A 23,133-nucleotide genomic window follows, 5' to 3' on the forward strand; every position below is an offset into this window, starting at 1 on the left:
CTTCCAAGAGTCTTTTGAATCAAACAGCTCATTTCAACTAAGATTTTTATAAGAAATCATGAATTGCTTCGCATCATGTTTGTATAAATTATACAACAACAGTCAACTCAATTTTTAAAATAAATCATGTCACACTTTAGACATGTTATCTGTTTCTATATCAATCAGTGGGAAGCCTGGTGGTATGGCATGCTATCAAATGGTGTAACTTGACACTACAACTCTGAGTGAGTGTTCCATGTGCATCAGTGAGGCGTGTTCTATGTTTGTTTTTGATTAAGTTCATGTCCGAAAAGGCTGATTCACAACGATAGGTTGAACCAAACACGCTTGCAACCTTCATAGCTGCTGCGCATATACACCACTATACTTTTCCGTGTCAACAAGGCACCCAAACTGTGCTGGAGCCTGGTGGGCTTTGAGGTGGAGGTTATTTTGCAGTGTTACAATTTCAATCTCTAATTGATCAGCATCCAGACATGACAGATTTCATTATGCCGGACAGCAACGATTTACAGAAAGTTAGAAACATGGTACTAAACTGCGTTTGCGTTGAGTGAGAAACATGGTACTAACTGCGTTGAGTGTAAGAGAACCAAGCTGTGTCAAAAGATGCAATACGTAATGGACATAGAGATATTGAAAATATGCTAGTACTTCACGACTATCTGCTACGGAATAGTGATGTTGCTTACTACTTTGGCATTGTTCTGGACGTCGAGCTAGCATAACAGAACCTGCCGGATAACAAACCCGCAATAATTTTTGATGTGAATTATGAGAGATCAGGTTTCAAGTTTCGATCCATCGGTACCACATCTCCCCTACATAGTGAGGGACATGGAGATAATATATCTGCTTATTTCAAACAAACTAAATATTGCTTTGATGATCCCGTACACGCGTCAGAAACAGTGGCGAGATTTTATTGGCTGGTCGACCTCAATAACCAATTTGTCAAAACTAGGGATGAAAGTCGGTTGTCCCGATTCGTAGAACAGGATTGAAATTCAAATCTGTGAGCAGCGATCTGTTCAGAGATTTGCTCAGTTTTGTTCAGTTCCATGACACACAATGCTGACAGCATCATAACCATGTTAGCTTCAAACACGCTTCTGGAGTAGATAAAATAGGAATAGCCTACTTCTACGCAAAAGAGAACGAATCTACCTATTACACCGACGAATCGTTTTTCCAGGCACAGCACTAAAATTAATAAAGTTTCCTGGTGTTGTCAGTCTGAAATCACACTCGTGATCCGAATTATGTCAATCCCGTGTAGGATTTCTGTGATGCCGTTGAAACCTTTAAAAAGGTGTAGTCCTTGAGGTCGGGCTGTCGCGCCAGAAATTAAACATAAAAAAATAATACATACCTTGGAAGTATATAATGGTGAAATATATAAAGAAAAAATTTGATCAAGTCCCTGCAGTTTTAGTACGCATTTTAGCAATATTTTTAACAATTTACAAAAGACTTTTGCGGGCCGTAGTTTACCCACCCCTGATCTAACAAACATTGGTAAATGCTGCTATTCGATCTATATTTAGAACAGGCTCGCGGGCTACCTGGGGCCCGCGGGCACCGCGTTGGTGACCCCTGCTATAAACTCTCTATGTGACGCCAGGCATAAAAATACTGGTATTGGCCATGTATTGGGCCACTAGCTAAAATGTCGATGTGATCTCTCACAGATTAGATGTCAACGTTATGCGGGAACTAATGACTGATGACCTCGCTTTATGATGTCACTTCCTGCCGTTCGGCCAGCAAGCAAGTCGTCGAAAAGGTGTATTTCTTTTAATCGTCAAATATTCTCAAATAGTCTCATATTTTGTGTGTCTCGGCAGAACGCTGGTCAACCAGAAATCGTACACGGAGCCGGAGAGTATCCCGATGTTACGCATACGCACTGAAGACCACTCGAGCTCGAGCAATTCCAGTAAATTCCCGTCGATGGACAGTGGAACGAGCAACCGTTACAGAAGCGGAGATTCAGAAGCACCTAGTCCTACTGGTATGACCGCACGAATCGTTTGATATCAATATAAGCCATGTCGTGACATAGCTCAAAGCTGAGTTGATGACACAATCTTCCTATATGGTAATGGATCAATCTGACTTTCGAGGTTGGGTGATGATCTGGTAAATTCAGCGTTTTGTTTCGAACCCAAGACTTGGAGGCTCAGAACTTGAGGATACAGTCGAATAATAAATTGATATTGAAATATAACAATATCCGGCTTACAGGCTAATCGTCAGCAATTGAATTCTCTACTAGTTACTGACGACGCCCCCTGACAGCCGAACATATTTGGGGTTATTACAAAATCAACATATGATTCCATAGCATAAACAACTTGCTATTGTATTTCAATCAAAACCCCATCTCAATTCCAATAAAGTGCCGGAACCATAGTACGGAAGAAATCAAAACCGCCCGAACTTAGAATGATAACCGATAACGAGTATCAAATAGTTGCTGTCCGTTAGCGTATGTCGTCTAATTTTCGATAATGTGAAAAAAGAACGCGCCCGATAAGGGACTTGAACCCTTGACCGTTGGATTAAAAGTCCAACGCTCTACCGACTGAGCTAACCGGGCCGTCGAGTGCGAGAGTTGTATTGATGCAATACAAAGGTTAGACGTATTCGAGAGAACAACTCGTCGAATGCCGAGCGCGGCAATGAAAAGGAAGGTCCGTACTGAGGACGCAATTAGATCATTGCCGTTGCCACACACAAAGCTGCGCGCCACTTCTGTGGCGCTGCGATCAAAACATTGCCAAAAAAAATGCTTTGCTAGTGCGACGACGACTCCCCAACGTTGGTCTAAAGATGACGTTTCAGGTTCCGCTCGAGCGCCGAAGGATCGCTACAAAACGACGGCCTCAGACAGAGACGCGGACCTAGAAGTGAGTTCGTTGCGAATCGAATCGAGCATTTTCAATCGAACCGATTTTTGCAGGTCGTCGAAATTCTCTCTTGTCGCGACTCCGCCCTCTGGCGGTCCGAGGACGACGTCAGCGACGCGACGTGCAAGACCACGTCGGGTGATTCCCCCAAAGGCGTGCGTCACAGGCGTGAGGTGGGCGAGCTGTTGCGTCAGAAAGACAAGCGACGAGCGACTGTGACGAAGAAGGGGTCGCCGTTCAGCGTGGTGGTCGACGTCGCAGGAGTGACGAAATCTGCGCACGATCCGAGTCAAGGTTCGTTTTAAACCGTTCGTAAAGTTGCTTTAGTTGGGAGGCGGTGGGCAACTTGCCATTTAAAGACCGCTAGATGGCGCCAAATAGTTAGCAGATCGCACGTTACCACTCTGGCAATTTTAACGCCTCGCGACTGTCGGCTCGATATCGCGAAACGAAAATCAGTCGCGGGAAGTGAAAACGCGTCTTTCGTGCTGTCACAACATAGGGATCTCTGTCTGTGGTCAAAGTAGTCTTCAGCACCAGTGGGTGTAAAAGTTACGGCAGGGCTATCACGTGACTCCGACACCCTGTCACAGAGGTCGGACTTGACTTCGACTTATTCACTCGGACTAGGCCCGTTTCGACCTGACTCTAGACTAACATACGCCAATCCCATGACTTTCGCATATCGTGTCGTGAATATATCGTGTCGGATTGAAGATCAGATGTCGGTTGTACTCTAAAAGTCACGTTTCGTGGCTATCTAAGGCATGAGTACGAACTGTTACCTCACATTGACTGCGAGATCGGGTCTTATTACGTCGTGTACGGTTTGCTTTATTCCCAAAAGTTTCGTGTTATGTTTGACAAGTTGCCACACCACGTGCTTTCAATAGCCGCTACACAATGCCTAATTGTTACGAGATACTGTCCCTCCTATTTCTCAAAGCATATCGTGTTTTCCCTCCCATTATGGGCTGCTTATTTTGGAGTCGTATTGTGATGCGCTTCCTACCGGTTATGAGGGACAATGAGTTGTTTTGAGAGGCGGGCAAAAGGGTGGGAATTCTTGTTCGACATGCGACGATTAATTTGCTCAGCGATATCCGATTGCGGGCAGGAAATATTCCGATATCTGCCGAAGCGAGACATTCCTGTGCGACCAGATAATTCGATGCTCAAGACCAGCTCTGATAATTAGTCCGCTCAAGAACGGCCCGCACTTTCATCGGGCCTCGAGAGGATTCGTGAGCAAACACTCGATCGTGTTGAGCAGTAGTTCCTCGACTTTTCAGTTCGTGGCAAGCTAGGAAGCCTGCGCGGCACACTTGGAAAAGACGTTGGTTGTTAACAAATATGCCCCATTTCGTTCTATAAGCTTACTCTTTTGCTGTGGTGTTTGTCTTTCTTTGGGTGTACCATACCTTTGTCCAAATACTTTTCCTTAGCTGCCTTGACATTTAGGACTATATATAGTCAGATGTCAACTAATAAAATCCTCAAACTAGCCATTCATTATTATCATGGGCGCACTTAGAAAACCGTTGGTTGAAGACAAATATACGCGGATTTCGTCGTATATGCTTAGGCTTTTGCTGTCTGTCTTTGGATGCAACCTACTAACTTTATCAAAATGTTTTTCCATAACTAGTTTGACATTTAGGAATACAGCCTAATACGCATTATTCGGACAATCGATTGATTTGGCGAACATGCTCGATGAACGGAGCAAAACTAAAAATTGCACGTTGAAAGTATCAGTGAATATAATTTAGGTACCGGATTGCTTGGTTCCTCTCACAACGCATGGTTGCCCATATCAAATATTTCATCACAATAAATATGCCCTACCATAATTTTGGGACTACCGTTTCGAAATCTAGCAATTACTTATCATACCGTAATTTAGCAGCCCATGCGCATGATCCAGCTTTTTTGAACGTTACACCTGTTTTAGCAGATCACCTTTGAAGCTTAAATGAAATATCTTTTCCGCTTTTTAGAAGTGGTATTTGTATTTCACGTTCAATTGCGAGTATCATATCTTGAGTTCTAATTACTTTCAGTTCTTTTGTCTGCAGAACATACATGTTGAAGCATAAAAGCAAGTGGAGTAATTATGACTCTATTTTCCGAAAATATAGCTACACCGACACTAATTATAACTTTTGCGATCCGAAATATTTTTTAGTAACGTTTACTAATCGCGCAAAGTGATGAAACTGTATCCGATACAACTTCTAAGCATTGCTCTTCGCCTAAACTTGGGGCCTTATAATATGGGGGAGGGCGCCATGCCATGATATTCTCTAAAAACGGGGTCTTCTAGTAAACAAAGGGTTAGTATCGCATTTTCATAGCAATACTAGAATTTGCATCCCATTATGCGAAACAATGCTTCTTCTGTCGAAAATTGATACCTCCAGGGATGCATCAGAATCAAGCTCTCTGAACCCGCCGCATACCTCAATTCGCAGCTTTAGACAGTCCATGCGAACGAATTAATACTGTGTTTTCAAAACTACTGACTTACTTGAGTAGATTTAAAGTCAGGCAATTCTACTTCTACTTCAAGTAGTTTTAGGTGGGTTTTTGAAAAAAGTACTTCTACTCGTACTTGAGTAGATTTTTTCGTCACTACTACTACTTCAACTTGAATAGCTTTCTTGACTACTTTGACCACCTCTGATCTGTACTATACAATACAACTCACTTCAAGGATATCTCTTGCGCGTTTTATGCGATCGGTGCCAATTGCTGCAAATATATCGCTGCTGCAGTTCGGTATTTTTAATGCGTAGTGCTCCATTACGCGTGACTATGAAACGTGCAATATATTATCCGCTTAATCCGGACAAAGGCAAAGTTTTCGAATTAAGCGGAGTCGAATGTATATAAAATGAGATATCAATTAATACTAGATCTACTCGAAACTAGTAGTATACTTTACCGTCCAATAACTATAGACATGTAGCTTGTCTGTTGTCCGCATACATTTATATTGCATATTTACACAGTTCTTCATTCCAAATTACAAAAAGATTCGCGGCAGTCAATTTGAGAATCACTGATTAAAGCTCTGTACCCAAAAAAGAATCACTGATTGTTCAGCCCCACGTGATCTAACTTGTAGGGTTCAAGAGTTTTTGTTATTTTTCGGCAAATCGGTTGTTTTTCTATTACTTTTGTTGACCGCTGATTGTTTGCGATGTTTTGTGCTCAACACTCGACTCTCGATCGCGTTTCAAATTTCGGAGCTAAAATTCAATTCGATTTTCCGACACCAAATCCTCGCGTGACATCATAATGAATCTAAATGCCACTTAAATTGGGTTTGGCGCTCTTTTCATCCTATTTCTCATAAATCTGTTTTCATTTCGTACCAACAAAATCGGGATTGTGATGTTTGCAAATCCAGACTCGCATTACTCACGCGGAGTGATACTGAGCCTTTAATCCCAATGTTTGTATTCATCCGCCAACCTAATATGATTCATTATCGTCCTGCATAGTGACGTACAACGCTCGCACTGAGCCGGAACCAAACTCTTAGGATTTCGATTTTGCGGACATGGTTGCCACAACGGAATAATCATATTCATAACTATTGGTAGAGTCCTTTCGATTATCGCTAATATCGCGTCAATATCACACTTTCAAATAAAAAAGTAATCGACAGGGAGTCGGAGAACTATAATCTCTGGCTGATATACTGGAAATAGTGTTCTACTTCTTATAGCATACAGCTAGACGTGGTCCAAGTAATGATCGTTACTCAAGTAGAAGTAGAAGTTGTGTTGTAAATTTATGCTCAGAAGTAGTGATTTCAAAGTAGCTAAAAGTTAGCACTCTACGCCTAGTTTTGCACGAAAAACTGAAAAGCGTAAAGTAGGCTAGATGCATCTTTTGAATATCGGCCGAACATATCGAGGTTATCAGGTGCTAGTTATCGGTCGGGCTATAATTAAATTATTGATGCGACCGGATTCTTTTGTTCCGACAAGATGGATGTCCACTCGAGTCACTTGCATTGTTTCCGTGTGACGTAACACACTCGGTAGCCGGTATCTGGCGCGCAGGAAATCCTATTTAATCCCCAATGTCGGTGATTCAGGAATAAAACGCTGATTCACAATCGATGACACAAAACCTGGACGCAGTGTTCACTTCCACGCTCGTGCAAGGATATCAATCAATGAGGTTAGTTGCGTGAAATAGGGAACACTTGGAGTAGATATTGTTTACAATAGGCTCGGACACCTTTTTAACATTTTTAGGGGCAGTGTGTGTGATAGCAGGGATTAGTTGTGTACATATCGTGTTGTGAGAATCGGTGATTTGTCGCGATGCGCCCCATTGAAGGCTCGCGGAGTGGCGTTCGTCTCGGAACAAATGTTTGCAATGTTAATACCTTTGACTGGCTTATGATTGAGTCATAATATGATGTCACGGTTGAACGGATCAATTTCAGACCTCTTATCACGTAATTGGGGTAATTATGGAGCCGCGAATGTAAACTCTTATCGACCTTTCTCTGCAGTTTACAGCAAACATCGTTTTGCATCCGTACGACTGTGCTGTTTGGCTTTGTTCATAAAGAGCGGTATACTTAGTGATACCATTGTTGATACACCAAGTTCTTTGCAATTCTCTACTAGCTGCTGACGATCACCTCTGCATATTCGGGTTTATTTCAATATCAATACACTATTCGGTTGTATGCTGTAGTTCTGTACTTATTAGAAGCTCCACAAACGACTGTGCTGCGCGGCTTTGTTCATAAAGAGCGTCAAGGTTGAGCGCACGAGCAGGTGATCAAGTGGAATGCGATCATCCGTCAAGATTTCCGAATAAAACCAACTTTTTGTCGGTTGAAATCACAAATCAAACTCGGAAATTGTTCAGTTTTCAAACAAATGCCTCAACGCGACCCGCGTCACAATCAAATTTGTGAAAATGACAATTACACGGACCTGATCTGATCAATTGGTAGCGCATAATCTCATCTCGTAATCATCCCTATACCAGTTGTCCGAAAGCATATTAGTTGAGTTAAGATTGTCTAGCGAATAAAACTGCGCGCATCTCTCTTGTTTATTTTGTGGGCTCTCAGCAAATACGAATCTATGTCAACGCTGGTTAGTACTCGGAGCTGTCTCGTCTCGTATTACGGCCGTTGTAAAATCAGCGGTAGGCTTGTATTTGCATCAACGCAGAAGACGATTGCGCTTCGATATAAGGCCGTTCTCGTTGATGACGCTGTTAGTTGAGATTTGTACTTCAGAGAGGAAAAACGAGAATCGTTTTATTAACCTGGAACTGTAAGCTTGCTAACGACAGGTAAATAGCAGACAGAGTCAATATTGACCGAACTTGCACCGGCCTTGTTCAATGTTCATAGCCCGCCATTTTTGACAAATTTCTGTAAAAATCAGTGTCACTCGTCTATTTCTAGCAAAGGTCCAGTCAAAATTGGATTATTGATTATATTACTATCTATATTGAAGTTCTGTACCCCCAAGATGCTCCCCGTTAAAACTCGTATGAAATATGTTACAAATGTAATACACGGTATGACTATACAGTATACACAGAATCCGGTAAAGAGGTATGTTAGCAAAGCAATAAGGGAATGTATTTATTGTTGTGTTAGTCACAGTTAGTGGGAGACTTGGCATTCTTTATTACTTGATCCTTGTCTACATCTTGGTTCTAAAGTGGCGAGAGGAAGTTGACGGTTTTCACTGGTCGCACAGACGCGAAATCTAATCTTCATAGGGTTCATGTTTGAAAACGCTCACTCTCAGCTGTAAGTAGACCCAAATCATCGATAATGGATTTGGTTTTGTTAACAAACCAAGTAAATAGTGAGACGGATAAGATCCGGATTCAACATTGAAAAGTTCCGCCAGTTGAGTAGCCCCGGCCTGTAGATGATCCAAAACTTGCCGACTGGTCAAGGAAGGTCAACAGTTGAAAGCGTATTGTTTGGAAATATCGCGATATTATTTGAAGCCTCTATATTTGTTTACATTGATAGCGCTGGCTGTCGGCGGTGACAGGCTACTTAAGATTGTTCATTGTCGCTGATTAAACCCCCCGAATATATGGCAACAGTTCGTACGTGAGGAGATTAGCGAGAGTCGTCTGATTCCGGGCATTATTGCGCGCCGTGTTTTCAGACGATTAACCGAAAACGTGAGGAGATTAGAAGCGGACGGGTTGGTGTTGAAGGCAGATTCCGTTTTGTGAGAACCGTGCTTACCTGACAACGCCACCCAAAGCGGTTGATGGTTGTGCGTTAACAACCATTTTCGTGCATAGTGAGAGATTCATAGAATACAAGCGTGGTAGTCGCTGTTAGTTTGATGGTTTGATTGCAATCCTACTGGTTACAGAACCTTGACTGCTATAGACACAGATTGGCACAACTAGAAAATTGTCAAGTTTCCAAAACTATATTGCAATCAGAATGATAGCTACACTCCTTTTTCCAAATTACATTATAATTATAATTATGGACTACTTATAATTGAATTCACTTCCGAATTCGAGTAGATTCTCATGAGCACGAGAACAACCAATGTCTGTACACCAAGCTTGGCTCCTTGTAGCAGTTTCAGCAAAACCATATAGTAGATTTGAATTAAAATGAGAGCCTACAAAATATCATAAATCAGATTAGAAGTAGATTTCCGGTATTTCGCTCTAGTTATTATACAAGTAAAATAATAGTTGAATTTGAATTCATAGTGGGTCGCTAACTAGGACATTGAATGCAATTCCGAATTAGAAGAGAATACGATAAAAATCAAGTTCAGTTCATATCAATCACCTAAGCACGAGAATGGCAAACGTCATTTTGAAAGAAAGCAGAAAATTGGATTAGAATTCAAATTAGAAAATCGGCGCATTTCACAAATTAGATTAAAATTAGATAACCCGCATTTCGTTCTAGTTAGTCTAATTGACAACTAGAATGATCTAGTTTTCCAAGTCCGTCGAGACAGAATACATTGTTACCGATATATTCATTTTTTTACAAGCAATGTACTATGCCGTGACATTTACTTATGAAGGCATACAAGACAGGCGTGCTTTTTCTAAAATCCATCGTCAGTGAGACAATGGCCGCTATCGATTCTGGGTGACATTTCGGCATTTGTCAGATTGCGAGGCCTTTGAATCCCTCTCGACTTTTTGCCATCGTAGCTTCTAATCTCAAGTATATAGAATTGACCTTGATCTGCTCGACATCGCACGTGTTCAAACATCTCGGATCTGGGCGACCTATTCGCGATAAGCCGATATTTTTTGTGACTTCACGAGGTCGGTTTCGAATTTCATTTTCAACTCCACTTATCAGCATTTTGTGTTCTTAAGATATCGCGCAGCAAACACAGTCGCCAGGTAATCGGTTTATAATCGTCCAACAGCAATATGGCAGCAGGGTTGATTGTAGTAGGTCCCGGCCGGTATTGATTGTATGAGCCGATACCGATAACTAGCTTCTTCACCGATATTCAGATGATGTAGCGTCCGCATGGCCAAAACTTCGGAGCATTTATAAGCACAGCTCTGCAGCCATCGCTATACGGTTGGACGGGAAATAAACCAGAAATGTTGCATCTGGACGCCTGTAAGCTATAAGAAATAGATCAATATTCCCAGTGTAGCAGGCGCAGATTATAGTTCTCTGACACCCTATCTGTCGACCACCATGATGAGAGTTCACGAAAATTGACGATAATTTTTACTGTAACGGCCGATACCGATGTTTGTTTGAAAGTTCGATTCAATTTGATATGATCGACGATATAATAATCGGTTGGACTTTGGATTGAACACCGTGACCGATTGTTTCGTAGACAAACCTTCGCGGGAAAACCATAATCACTTCAATATGACAGCCGCTTCTGCGTTCGATCTCGCGCGTCAAATCCTGTTACGCGTTGAACTATTAGTTTGGAAAGTCTGAGAGTTGTTGCGTTCAGCATATGTTATCTGGACTCCGTAACATTATATGATCTTCATTATGACATGAGAGATGTTATGATTCATAAAAATATGTTCTGTGAGACACCCAGCACTCGCATTTCATGAGCTTTTCGTGCCAGGCCTCACCTTACCCATGCTATCCACTTTTATTGATTCACATTGGCCTTGACAACGACATTAGCTAGCTACATCTTCACGATATCACGACAGTGAATAGCGGTTGTGGAAATGCAGGCTTTCCGTTACATCAGACTAGTAATGGCGTGATAGGCAACTGATAGGGCACGAAAATGTATTAAAATGGCATGGAGTATTGTTAAAGTGTGCAAAATTGTAATTGTTGCATGGATTGATGAGCTGATGTTGATCTTTTAGAATCCGAAAAATAACGTATTGATTAACGGATGCTAATTGTATACAGCTGATCGGAGAAGCAGTATTGGCATATAGTCTTTGCAAAGCATATGGTTAGGGCTGGGCGCAATGATTCGAGTACTCGAATCTGAATCGAGTATTAATTTTAATGATTCGAGTCGAGTAGTAAAATACGATTTTTTCGAGTACTGAAATTACACGCTTCTCGCAACTGAGTGTTAATTTATCAACGAGAATTATAGTTTCGGTACTAATTTTCACTGTTGAAGCCTTGAAACTTTGGTTGGCGGTATCGTGGCATACGAAACATATAGTACAAAGCTACGTATAGGACATTTCCGAAGTCATGATTATCTCACAACATTGTCACCAAGTGGAATGAAATCGGTATGGTCCAAAAATACTAAAGTATCATTTATGAGATGAATAGCAGGCATGATATTCTTTGTAGCGGCATAAACGGTACAGGGTATATATTTGAACTTTGACGTATTGCATTATGTTATGACGTCATAATGGGTGATGCTCGATTACTCGACTCGACTCGAAGCATATTACGTGATTCAGAATCGAATCACCCAGTTACTCGATTTTGCCCAGCCCTTGGTTAGTGTTATATTTGATTGATACCTTTACAGAACAATATTAGAGTGCTACCAGTCCTACCCCAAGCTGTCTAACTGTTCGGGTTTGGTTATCTAGTTGAAGACTTTTTCTTTAGGTTTGTAATCAAACCAATGCGGAAGAAAATCTGAAATAGAATCCAACCCGAATCCGACTAATGCTCATGTCATGCCGTTCCATGCCATACCACGCAGACTTTTGCAAACTACTGAATTTTCAAAATGCGCAACTAGAAATAGAACTACTCAAAAATGCAGTATAGTTAGTTATCTTTCAACCAACTAGATTAGTAGTTCGCAAAAGTATGATGTTGCGGTGTGAAGGTGAAGTCGTGACATCAATCGAAATGTCGGCAACTCTCCCGGGAAATCTCTGGTGAGAGGTAGCAGATTGTGAAGTCATCATAGAAATGATATTGCGATTAGCATTGAACTGCCAGGAAGTTTCATAACCTGCCTTCGGAAAGTTTTTTTTTTCGATTAAGGTCGATCAGGGGTGTGTGCATGTTTGTGACGCTATGAATGACAGCTAAAGAAGGGCATTGTGACAGCCACAATATCCCAAACAGTCATCGAGATCCCTACGGAATCTCCAGCTGGTTTATCGACCAATTCTAATTACCGAGCTTTCATTTTTCCGATTGTTGAGTATTAATTTATCGCCAATATGGCCCGACACGGATCCGATCAATCGCAGCCTTTTTTCTATCGCGTTTCCCTCTCGTTTACGCACCGACTTCGACTCGCTCGCTAGCCGAGATTAGATGCGAGTTTTGGGCGGACAACCGCTTTGTGTGTGCGATGGGTGCAGCTGCATTTAACTGTAGTTGAATCGATTCTTGGAGGTAGAGAACTTCAGTATACAGTTGAATAATATGAGGATATTATTCAATCAACAGTAGTGTAAGAGTAGATACGCCGAGAATAATTCACAGTTTAAGTTCGAAATTACGAGTTTTTACGAAGTGCAAGATGCATAGAAAATGATTTATTTCAACTAGCAAGGGTTGATCCTGAATTAAGATCGATATAATGACGAAGCTACTGAATTTCGGATCCTAGAAGTTATGTGTTATCCGCAAATCAGTGACAGCTTTCAGAGGGATACGCGCGTACTTAGCGTCACCCAGAACATTGCCATTTCTTTTTGCGAGTTACTTTCCACGCATGAGCCGGTTATGCGTACTAACAGGATTGGCAAACCATCAACGTATCAAGTTATGTTCCCGTAATCCACGCCGCTGTTATGAATTATAGATAAGATTGAGTGAGGGGGAGTGAAATCTCGGTGAACAAGCGGGTTTCGGTGGATATTTTGGCTTTATTTTGGAAACTTCATTTCCCCGCGGGATTATTTCGTACACAGGTGCGTGCTTGCGACTGATTATGTTATCCAGGAAATGCAGCGGGCTCTACCCTCCCCAATCGCGAGGAATTCGAATCGAAATAGTGGATTTTTCCGACGATGTAACAGCAGCCGTGACGACGTTAGAACAGTCCATTAGGAGTATGCTATAATCTAATTATTAACAAGTATTTCTTTCGACTTAAATCAAAGCAAGCGTGAAGTTATCGCCACCGGAAGCATCGGACCTTTTAGAAAGTTTGGAAGATCAAATCGCAAATCGACTTGAACTAATATGAACGTGAACAGTGACTTTTCAACGCTTGATTTGACGCGAGCCATTAGCGCCATGCTCTCAGTCACTGTTCAGTGTCAAAGAGGATGTGTTTCATTGAAGTCGTTCAAAGATGGCGCGACTGATTGTTTTCAATCTAGTTTTCGACTGAGTTTCAATACAGTTGCAAGTGTATACGTTTTTGATGTGCATGACGTCACTTAACTCACTCAACATCAGTGAATAGCCTTGCCGGGAAGCTCGCGACTCCTGTCCCGCAAAACTCGATTCTTTTCTCCGGCCGATGAATTGCGGTTTTGAGGCCGCCAATCTGTTTAATTTTAAGGATTCTAAAAGCAAATTCCGCGGTATTTTCTCCCGCCCCGGTTCGAATATTTCACGGAAATCTGTAATTTTTAAACCGTGTTTGTTGTCGGTCACCAACATTAGTTTCAGCGCTTAATCCGATTTCTGTTCTAAAGTATTTCGATCCCGACGGCAATGATGACCAGAAAAAGGGATCCTTTAGAAATAAAATTTATTTCTAGTATTATTCCGTGGCAATGCCGCTAGCAGCTTACGGTACGCGTGCAGCAAGGGTAGGGTATCTTGGAAATAACTTTTCCAAATTTCATCGGATAGTTGTAGAAAATTGTTAGGTTGTCTAAAAATGCTGCACACAAAATTTATGTGAATTCCAACCAGTAGAAGCGAAGTTATTACAGTCGAATATTTGAACAGTATATATTCTTTCCCATTCTCTACTAGTTGCTGACGAATACCCCTGACGAGTGTCAGCCGGAAATATTCGGGTTTATTTCAATATGAATATACTATTCAATTGTATATTGAAGTTCTGTACCTCCAAAAAGCTCTTCAGTCGAATATTTGAGATTAAAAAAAAAGAGCATAGTGCGTTGGGAAATTCTATCGTTTAGTTGTGCCGAAAAATTATTGCTCAGTATGTGTAAACGGGAAGTAATGCTTGATGTTTATTATTTCCCGGAATAAAGTAGTATTACCGTGCATTTGAAGACACTCTTTGACGTATTAAACTTCAATATACAATTGAATTCATATTGCAATCAACCCGGATATTTTCTGCTGACATTCGTCATTGGTAATCGTCAGCAACTAGTCGAGAATACAAAAGACCTTTATACATTAACATGCATACTTGAAATGAATTTGACACCGATTCCGTGGAAAGAAGTACATTGAGATAAACAATTGAATATTATTTTAAAATAAACCTGAACATTTCAATATGAATCAATATGAATTTCAATGTGAAAATATTATTCAATTGTTTATTGAAGTTCTGCACCTCCAAGAGTCTCTCCGAAGTAAAGTAAGTCATAGCAACATTGTGCTATCAGCAATTTCACGATCTCGGCAGTGAAATGTATAAGATAAAGCTATTTTTGAACAAACCTATTGTCGAGATAATTCGGCATCGTAATCAACGCTTTGTCGCATTTCGAACGCTGACTCGGTAGTCTCAGCACTACATGTAACCGCGGCCGTATCTCCCCGATAATCAAGTTTGTATACACGGCATTCCTGCCATATTTCGTGACCGTCAGGCAAAGGTGAGCTGCGCGTTCGCCCGAAGGAGTAGAAACAGCAACACGAACCGAGACGATCTGGCGCTCAATGTTTACCGAGAGCGTCACAAGCGAACAAGTCTCTGAAATTTCGCAGACGGCGGAAATTCGTGGCGGGTTCTGTTACCCAAGGTGTGCTGTTGGGATCGTTACAGCGAGAATCAAATTTCATTGATTTATAGGATTTGGCGCAATAATTTGAGTGTTCGAAGCTGGATCGAGTTTTAATTCAAATGGTTCGAGTCGAACTGTGAGAGATCATTTTTATCGAGTACATTGCGCGCTCCTAGCCAGTGTTTCGCAGCATACGAAACATGCAGTACAACGGTATTCACGTCAGCGGAAATGATATATTTGTGAACCCACAGCTGCAGCATATAGTATAATAAATAGGCATTGTCGAAAAATACCAAATTATCTGCAATGTGATGTAGAACCGGGATTGTATTCTTTGTGGCAGCATCTTTCGCACTGATTTTAATGAAATGATGAGTGATCTTGGACTCTAAGTATTCTAGTATTCTACTGAGAATCGGTGAATCATGTAAATGTGAGTAAATCATCTTACATGTGATGTAAAGGTGGCATTATATTCTCTCTGGCAGCATACAGTTCACGCCTATTTCATACGGTTTATTGTGAAGTGATAATGGGTGACGCTCTACCCGAAGCCTAATATTGTGCTCAGAATCGAATCATTCGGCTAAATTGTGTGAATTATCGTGTTTTCTCTTCCCGTGACTCGATTTTAATGGACCGGAAGCTTCATTATCACGATGCAAAACCGTTTCCTGACGTGATTGCGCCGTTTCCGCGACATGACAGACGTCGATTCCAAATTGCTTCGTTAGCCGAGATTCCTCGACGTTTTTCTGTGGCGGCAGAGAATATTTGAGGATAAATATTAACAATTAAAAGCCAAAATAGTTTGTAATTGAGGTAATGACGAATTCTAGTCGCCTCTCAGCGAGATGCCCCAGGCGAATCATTTCTTAGTTCTGTTTTCGTAGCAAAAAGCAAGGATACTGTGTTGTCGTGTCGTCGCGACCTGAATCTGCGTTACCGAAAGAAATCTCGTTGAATACGCGTTTCTGTCTACAGTAAAGTTGGCTTATTCGTTGAAAATAGGGTGATATATATTTAGCGCCGCTCGGATCTGAGTCATGATTTAGTTTTAGTGAACAGTGGCACCCCGCTGCTGCCGCCATTGTGATAGAGCAGTTACTGCCGCGCGCGATAGCGAAGTTACTTTTCTGGTTTCGCGAAAATATCGATTTTTAGGGTGCGATTCCTTGCTACAGTGTGAGGTCATTTATTGATTTTCATTGAATTACATTTTCTGGACTCCATTGTCTCGTTTGTAGAACTGCAATGCTAGGTATTGTTACTCAAAAATAGAACCGAATCATAATAGAATTGCTTCGTGCGAGGCATGAAGGTTGAGGCGAACGGAAATCATATTATGCGCGAGCAAAAGACGAACGGAATCGGATATACTGACACAGCTTCCAGTGGTGAGTTTGAAAATACCGCGGATTTACAGTTATATAATTGAATAAAATATCCAATATGAATATGTCCTGAGTCCTGAGAGCCGTGAGCACATGCCCTGTTGCTATAATTATGCGTGTCGAGACATATGTTTATCAATAATCAATCTGCAACAGTGCCCGTTCTGGTGTTTATCCAAATGACAGCTATTTGACACCTTTCTAATCTACAAATGTAATTGTGATATTGTTTTAGAGCATCTGTGACTTCACAGAAGGGCAGCCCCTTGAGAACCGCGTAATTACGTATCTCGGGATTACGCGAACGCTGATTTTTTGCGGCCTCGCGATCCGCGGCTAATCGTTTAAGCCTCGCAATTCCTACGTCACCAAGGGTGTTATTACGACAGCGTGTTGGTGTCAGTGGTACACGATTTATAATATGGAAAAATGGAAAATGTCAACTGGCGTCTCAATGATATACATGACAAATTTGTTCTCAATTCTGTACTAGTTGCTGACAATTACTCTCCTGACGAGTGTCAGCCAGAAATATTCTGGTTTATTTTAAGAAAAGATTGACAAGATTGTTGTCAGCCCTCCGCAAAGTGCGCGATCTGACTTACAGGTTGCATAAAATTTAGTAGGATATCCATAATTGTTAGTAACTATATTACACAATTGAAAACATTGCGTTTCGTGTCAACAGTCATAGTTATATTCACCAAGTTATTTTCTATTCTCTACTAGTTGCTGCTAACGATTACCTCTAACGAGTATCAGCCGAAAATATTTGGGTGTATATCAATGTTAAGATATTGTTCAATAGTCTATCTAGTTCTGTATCTCCAAGTTATAAGAATGTTGATATACAAAGTTCTGAAAGTTCTATAATAGTTGATGGCGATGAACCCTGATGAGTGTAAGCTGAAAAGATTATAGAACTTTCAGAACTTTGTATATCAACATTCTTATAACTTGGAGACACAGAACTAGATATACTATTGAACAATATCTTAACATTCAATTCGATTGTATGCTGAAGATGTGTACTTCGAAGGATGTATAAAATATGACACGGTCATGCTCCAAGATGAATGACCGAATCTTGAACCGCCAAACCTCTTGATCAGACCTTGGCTATATGTTAATCTCATTTTTGACGCTGCAGTCGTATGAGATTACCGGTGGAAATCCGAAGTTTGCTCTCATGACTAAAATAGGTTACATGATACTTCATAGACATTAACAGAGCTGAGTTATGGCTGCCGTATTTGAGGTTGAAATAAAATCGTTTGGTAACGACGCCTTGAGCAAATGGCGCAGTGACGATAGAACTAACTTCACATCGCTGTCCCTTTTCCAAGATTATGATTTGCCGTTAATCGCTTTTAATTGGTTTGTAATGAACACACGCTTGAGATGAAGTGATTATCCGAAAAAGCCCTGTTTGGTTCGCGTCGGCCTTCAACAAGAGTTGAACCAGCTGACGGCCACTGGTTTTCTAAATAGTTCTACTTGTAGATGCGCATCAACTAGAAAACACGTCGTCGTTTGTGAGATCGCTTAGGATTTCAGCGAGGTTTTTAAAGGCCGTCAGTTATTGAAAATGTTCGTAGTTCAAGTCGAAATCCAGTTGCATCTTTTGCCAAGACGTGGAGTTCACGTACATCGCCGGTCGTCATTGCCGCGCGTACGAATTGCGGAGATCTCGGAGCAAGAGTCTGCGGCAGACCAGACTGACGCGCACGAGAACTTTCCACGGAGGTAGCCTCGTTGTGCGGGAGTGGTCAGCGATGGAGTAGAAGTAGCTCAGTTAGAAGTAGACTCTAAGACTTGGGGGTTTTGTGGCAGTCCCCCGGGGACAAAAAGGTTGAGAACCATTGTTCTAAGACATGCCGTTGGTAGTTGTAATAGAAGGAGAGAATGTCAAGCGAGTTGTTGAAATGTAAATTCCGAAACTGTTTTATTATTTCTGGGTTCGTTTCCTGAAAGAAATGAAGTAAATGTTCGTGCTGACCACTCTGTGTGTTCGGTGTCGTCACAATGTAGCCCTGTTTGTGTCCATGGTCGTTGTGACGTCATCGTGGAGTTGAGCGTGTCGTGACGTGATCGCCCTTGCGCCAAACATCGTGACGTCACGTCCGTATTTCCAGGAGTGTCGTCGAACGACACGCGTCGATCTTCGATTCGCTACGAGCCGGTCGACACGCCCCCTTCTCCGGACCTACGTCATCACAGACACGACGTGATGACGTCGCGCCACACGGACGACGACGTCACAGACGAGGAGGAGCGCATGGAGGAGGTCGATGACGTCACGAGCATGGAGGGCAGGAGCGCGGAGGAGACGCGACCTTTGAACCCGCGACGCAGGATGTCGTCACCCGTCGTCATAGAATATCCTCCCCGGGACCAGTACCTGAGACGTGACGTCACTTCCGTCCTGGCCAGGACGAACTCCGGAACCGTTTATTCCGAAGCCAGACATTCCAACCGGACGAGACTGCATCCGCAAGGTGGCGCCGCGCAGTCGCAGGCCAACAGCCTGTACAAACCCAAGGTCTTTGTTTTTATTTCTTTTATTTTTCTGTTTCTTTATGACGCGCTCTCCCGCAGATGAACACGATCGTGACGTCACGTCTGCCCGCGTCGCAAACGACCCAGTTCGACCCGGTGGTGATGACGTCGATGAACCCCGCCCACGAGGCCGACCAATCGGAATGGAGCTACTTGGGAGGGTCCAACGTCAGGTGACCAATAATGAATTGCAAAAATGATTTCCATTAATACGCGCCTTATCGAGATCGATTTCAAGCCTCGCGGGAAATCTTTTCAACCCAATACGATATTAAGAGGTAGCGAGGAGGTGAAAGGTCGTTGCAAAAATAACAACAGACTCCTAACAGATCATTGTTATGACATATTCACTAAACAGTGACATCAACTATAGTCGATGATCATCAGAATTATCTGAATCCTCGTAATAATCTTAATACTGAGACATTACGTCAACGGATATTCATATCATTTTCATTTGCGGGTTTTTAGCTCTAAAATCTAAAACAGACGTTGGCGTTCATTCATTAATTTGGATTTTTGTAGTTTATTGTTGTTTATTTTCATAATTTTTCAATCTATCGTTGCCATACCGATTGGATGAGTCGCTGTGTGAGGTCACAGTCGACGAAGCGATTTAAAACGGCCGTTCGAACTTGTTTGGCCGCGTGCGTGTGACGCAACAGCGCCTCTCTATGTCAAAGCCAGACTCGCTCTATGACTCATAACGCTCGGAATGCGGTTCTAAAACGAAATGGATTCGTAGAAATGACGGTTTTGGTTTTTGGCCGAGAATTTTTCTTCCCTTAATCCGAGATCGCGTTTCGTGAGCCGCGTCTGTTTGTGTTGCAACAATAACATCGCTCGCTTGGGTTCAAACGCGCACAGACTTTTGATAACGCGCTCGTTGCCGGTGCTTGTAAACACTTTGTTCGTTGGCATTACAATATTAAAAATTTGGTCAATTTTCGGTGAACTACCGCTATAGGAAGACCTCCGTAACAGGATTGACGTCACAGTAACTCGCACGTGGTCGCGCTCGCCGAAGCGTGCGGTTATTGTGACGTCAATCTTGACCATGGATGTCCGCGTTTGTCGCAGGAGTCCGTTTCCGTTTCCTGGCGGCGTGGCGTCCCCTCCTCTTCACCCGGGCGCGCCAACTAGCGGGGAAGACACTGCGGCTAGGTTCATGAAGCGACCTTCTCTCGCGAACGCCTACAATCACACGAGATGCATCGGGTGCGTTTTGTGGCCTAATATGGAGGAAAATGTCGTCGCTAATGTCCGATATATTTCTTCAGGAACCCGTCGTACGAAAAGTCCGGCTTGAAAACGTTGAAAAGCAAGTTTCCGTGCAGATGCTCGTGGAAATGCGCCGCTCTTTTTTTCGCTATTTTATCTTTCTTGCTTATCGCCTTTCTAGCTTACTTTTTAGGTGAGTTTATGTCCTAATTCTCCTTGTTTCCTATGCTCTGCATTGGAGTATTTGGCTGTAGGAAGGTACTAGCCATCAACAAACATCTATATTTCCTGTTACATTCACTTATTGAACTTGTAAAAGGTCGACTCCTGTAAGTAGAGAGATAATGGCATGGTGATCTCATTTACGGACTGTACAGTTGATAAAATCACGCACTTGGCTCCTTACAACGCCCGCTTATTCCAACGAAATACTGTTTGTGTTAAGCGGACGTTAAATAAAGCGTGAAAGCTGCAGATATGGCCGCTTTATAAAACTTCTATGTGAACGAGTTCCCCGTAGTAGACAATTCGACTTGCTCATTGCAACTTCTCATTCACTCTAACAGTGGGATGAATAAATTTTCGAATAGGAAAATATTGTGTTAGTTTAAGCAAGACCTTTACATTGTCCGCCGTTATCTGATCGTTTGTTTTCTTGCCAGTTCAATCATTTGCCACAAATCGCGCGCATGTCAGTTGTCAAGTCACCAGCAAGCCTATAGAAGGGGCCGGTACGATTTCTGTCGTCGACAGCCAAGGTGAGTGAAGTTTGATTGTCTTAATCGCATAGGAGGGGTGGTTGGTGCCAATCATGATTGCTAGCGTGTCTTGCTCTGCGTTTAAATCCTGTGTTCTATGTTATAATACTTGTTTATCTGATCTCTGGATTGTGATCGGATAGTTGTATTAATTAACACGAAATACGTTAGATGTGTCATGTCTGTTGTTGTTCTAACAGAACATTTCGTTCTCCACAGTATGTGACCTAACACCGCCCTTCGTGCGGTAGATATGTCGTCTATTTCTACGCGCTTCGACCCTACATCGGCACAACAGTTTGCTGAATAGATAGAACCAAAAACATTGGAACAGTGGGTCTGAAGTTATCTAATAACTGCCTCACCGTGAATATGAAATTCCATATATACTTGATCATTTCCTTTTTAAGTCAGAGTATCAGTGAGCACCGAATGAATATCGATCTATTATCTGTCAAGCTCCAAATTCCGATTATTAGGGTTAGCATATTGCCACGACTGCTGGTGTTTTATTTGCTTCTTTTTCCCTGTTATTTCATATGGTTTGCAAAGCTGTTAAAATGAATGAACTGCGTCACTCCGCTGATATGGTGATGAATACTAATGAGATCTTTGCAAGTCTTCCGTCATATTCATGTTGATTTTTCACGAATCAATAAGCTGTCTGCGTGTTTGTAGACACGATCGACAAATTTGAGATGCAAACAGGGAGGAGGTCCGCGGTCCGAGCCCCTCCAAACTCGTTTTGGAGATCGTCCATTTATATTCCGAACGATGCAAACGTAAAGTTTAATTTCACCGTCGACAGAAGGTCGTCTATTGGAGTCTACGGTCGGAAAGGCATTCAGCCGACCCACACTAAGGTATCCCACTTTTCATTAATTTTTATTTTTAGTACCATACCACTGTGATGAAACTGTCATATGGGCGGCTATATGCGGCCAGAAATTGCGTACGTGAGTTATGCAACCGCGACCTATATGATACAGTGACCGAAAATATCGTGGAAAGAAGTATTGCAACTCCATACAGATGTAGCGCGAAGGATGACAACATTTCTGAACTTTCCACGAAAACAGTCCCTGAATTTTTCCGTCTTGGCTTATCTCTCTTATTGAAAGTACATAGAAGTAGAACTGGCGGAAAATTAGATTATTAAGTATACTGCAAGCAGGGGAAAACTATTTGAGTGCTTAGAAATAAGTAAGCAAGCTCCTAACTGACCACATCTGCATAAAATTCAGCGATATATTCGGCACCGATTACTTGATGACTTGAAATTGACTCGTAAATTTTGCTTCAATTCAATACTGAATCCACATTTTTGAAATGCCGAGTCGAGTCTACTCGAGTCTGACCCAACACTGGTGAACAGCAAATATAGGTTTAATTTCTACACGAACTCAAAATCCGAGTTCAAAATGCCAGCCAACATACATTCAAAAAAATCAAGCTCTGTATTTTAATGATTGAGTGGGATTCGAAGAGTCAATATGACAAAGATTCCCAACTATGATGTCTAAATCTTCCCTAAGCTTGCAAAATACAAGCGGAACGTCCGAACACCAAGCTCTCGCTTAAGCGAACGCTGAATAGGCTCAAGCATAAGCTGTTAAAGCTGTATTATTTTGGGCGCAAACCAGGTTTTCATTACCACCTTCCGTCGACCTGAAATCGACCGCGGGTTCGAGCCCGAACAACACACCTCGATATGAACACTTCGATTGAGGATACAGTGAATTTTCAGTGCTGGCTCGTCCCTTAGGGCATCGTCTCACCAGCAATAATAACATTAATGCATTATTTACATACGCATAGCATTAGATAATAACGAAATTCGCGTTATATTTTGTGTTTTCGCTTGTAAATGCCCAAGCCGCTATCTATTCCCTACGTTGCAATGACTTAGTTATCGCACTAGGCGAAATTAGTTATATTTTGAACCGGTAT

General features: G+C 42.0%; 2 protein-coding genes and 1 non-coding gene across 8 annotated transcripts in view; 1 reads left to right on the forward strand and 2 right to left on the reverse strand.

The window, feature by feature from the left end:
• The window catches only part of LOC145457804 (RNA polymerase-associated protein CTR9 homolog), a 486,484-nt gene that overhangs the window by 393,244 nt on the left and 70,107 nt on the right, over positions 1-23,133 (reverse strand). The window lies entirely within an intron of this gene.
• The window catches only part of LOC145457800 (teneurin-3-like), a 43,319-nt gene continuing 21,592 nt past the window's right edge, over positions 1,407-23,133 (forward strand). For 2 of the 5 annotated variants that reach the window (XM_080336087.1, XM_080336089.1), the window contains exons 1-11: positions 1,408-1,789; positions 1,851-2,017; positions 2,851-2,915; positions 2,969-3,209; positions 18,278-18,391; positions 18,781-19,187; positions 19,244-19,377; positions 20,285-20,422; positions 20,485-20,618; positions 21,088-21,183; positions 21,862-22,046. In XM_080336087.1, coding sequence (XP_080192213.1) covers positions 1,743-1,789; positions 1,851-2,017; positions 2,851-2,915; positions 2,969-3,209; positions 18,278-18,391; positions 18,781-19,187; positions 19,244-19,377; positions 20,285-20,422; positions 20,485-20,618; positions 21,088-21,183; positions 21,862-22,046 — 1,728 coding nt within the window. In that variant the 5' untranslated portion in view covers positions 1,408-1,742. Of the gene's footprint in view, positions 1,790-1,850; positions 2,018-2,850; positions 2,916-2,968; positions 3,210-11,572; positions 16,649-18,277; positions 18,392-18,780; positions 19,188-19,243; positions 19,378-20,284; positions 20,423-20,484; positions 20,619-21,087; positions 21,184-21,861; positions 22,047-23,133 lie in introns of those variants that run through there. The other 3 variants (XM_080336086.1, XM_080336090.1, XM_080336091.1) reach the window with 3 other exon arrangements.
• Trnak-uuu (transfer RNA lysine (anticodon UUU)) lies at positions 2,533-2,605 on the reverse strand. Its single transcript has one exon. It is a non-coding gene; the product is annotated as a tRNA-Lys (tRNA).

The sequence above is a fragment of the Botryllus schlosseri genome, chromosome 15, assembly GCF_051294905.1.
Source record: "Botryllus schlosseri isolate E-star chromosome 15, Bs_hap1, whole genome shotgun sequence".
NCBI lineage: Eukaryota > Metazoa > Chordata > Ascidiacea > Stolidobranchia > Styelidae > Botryllus > Botryllus schlosseri.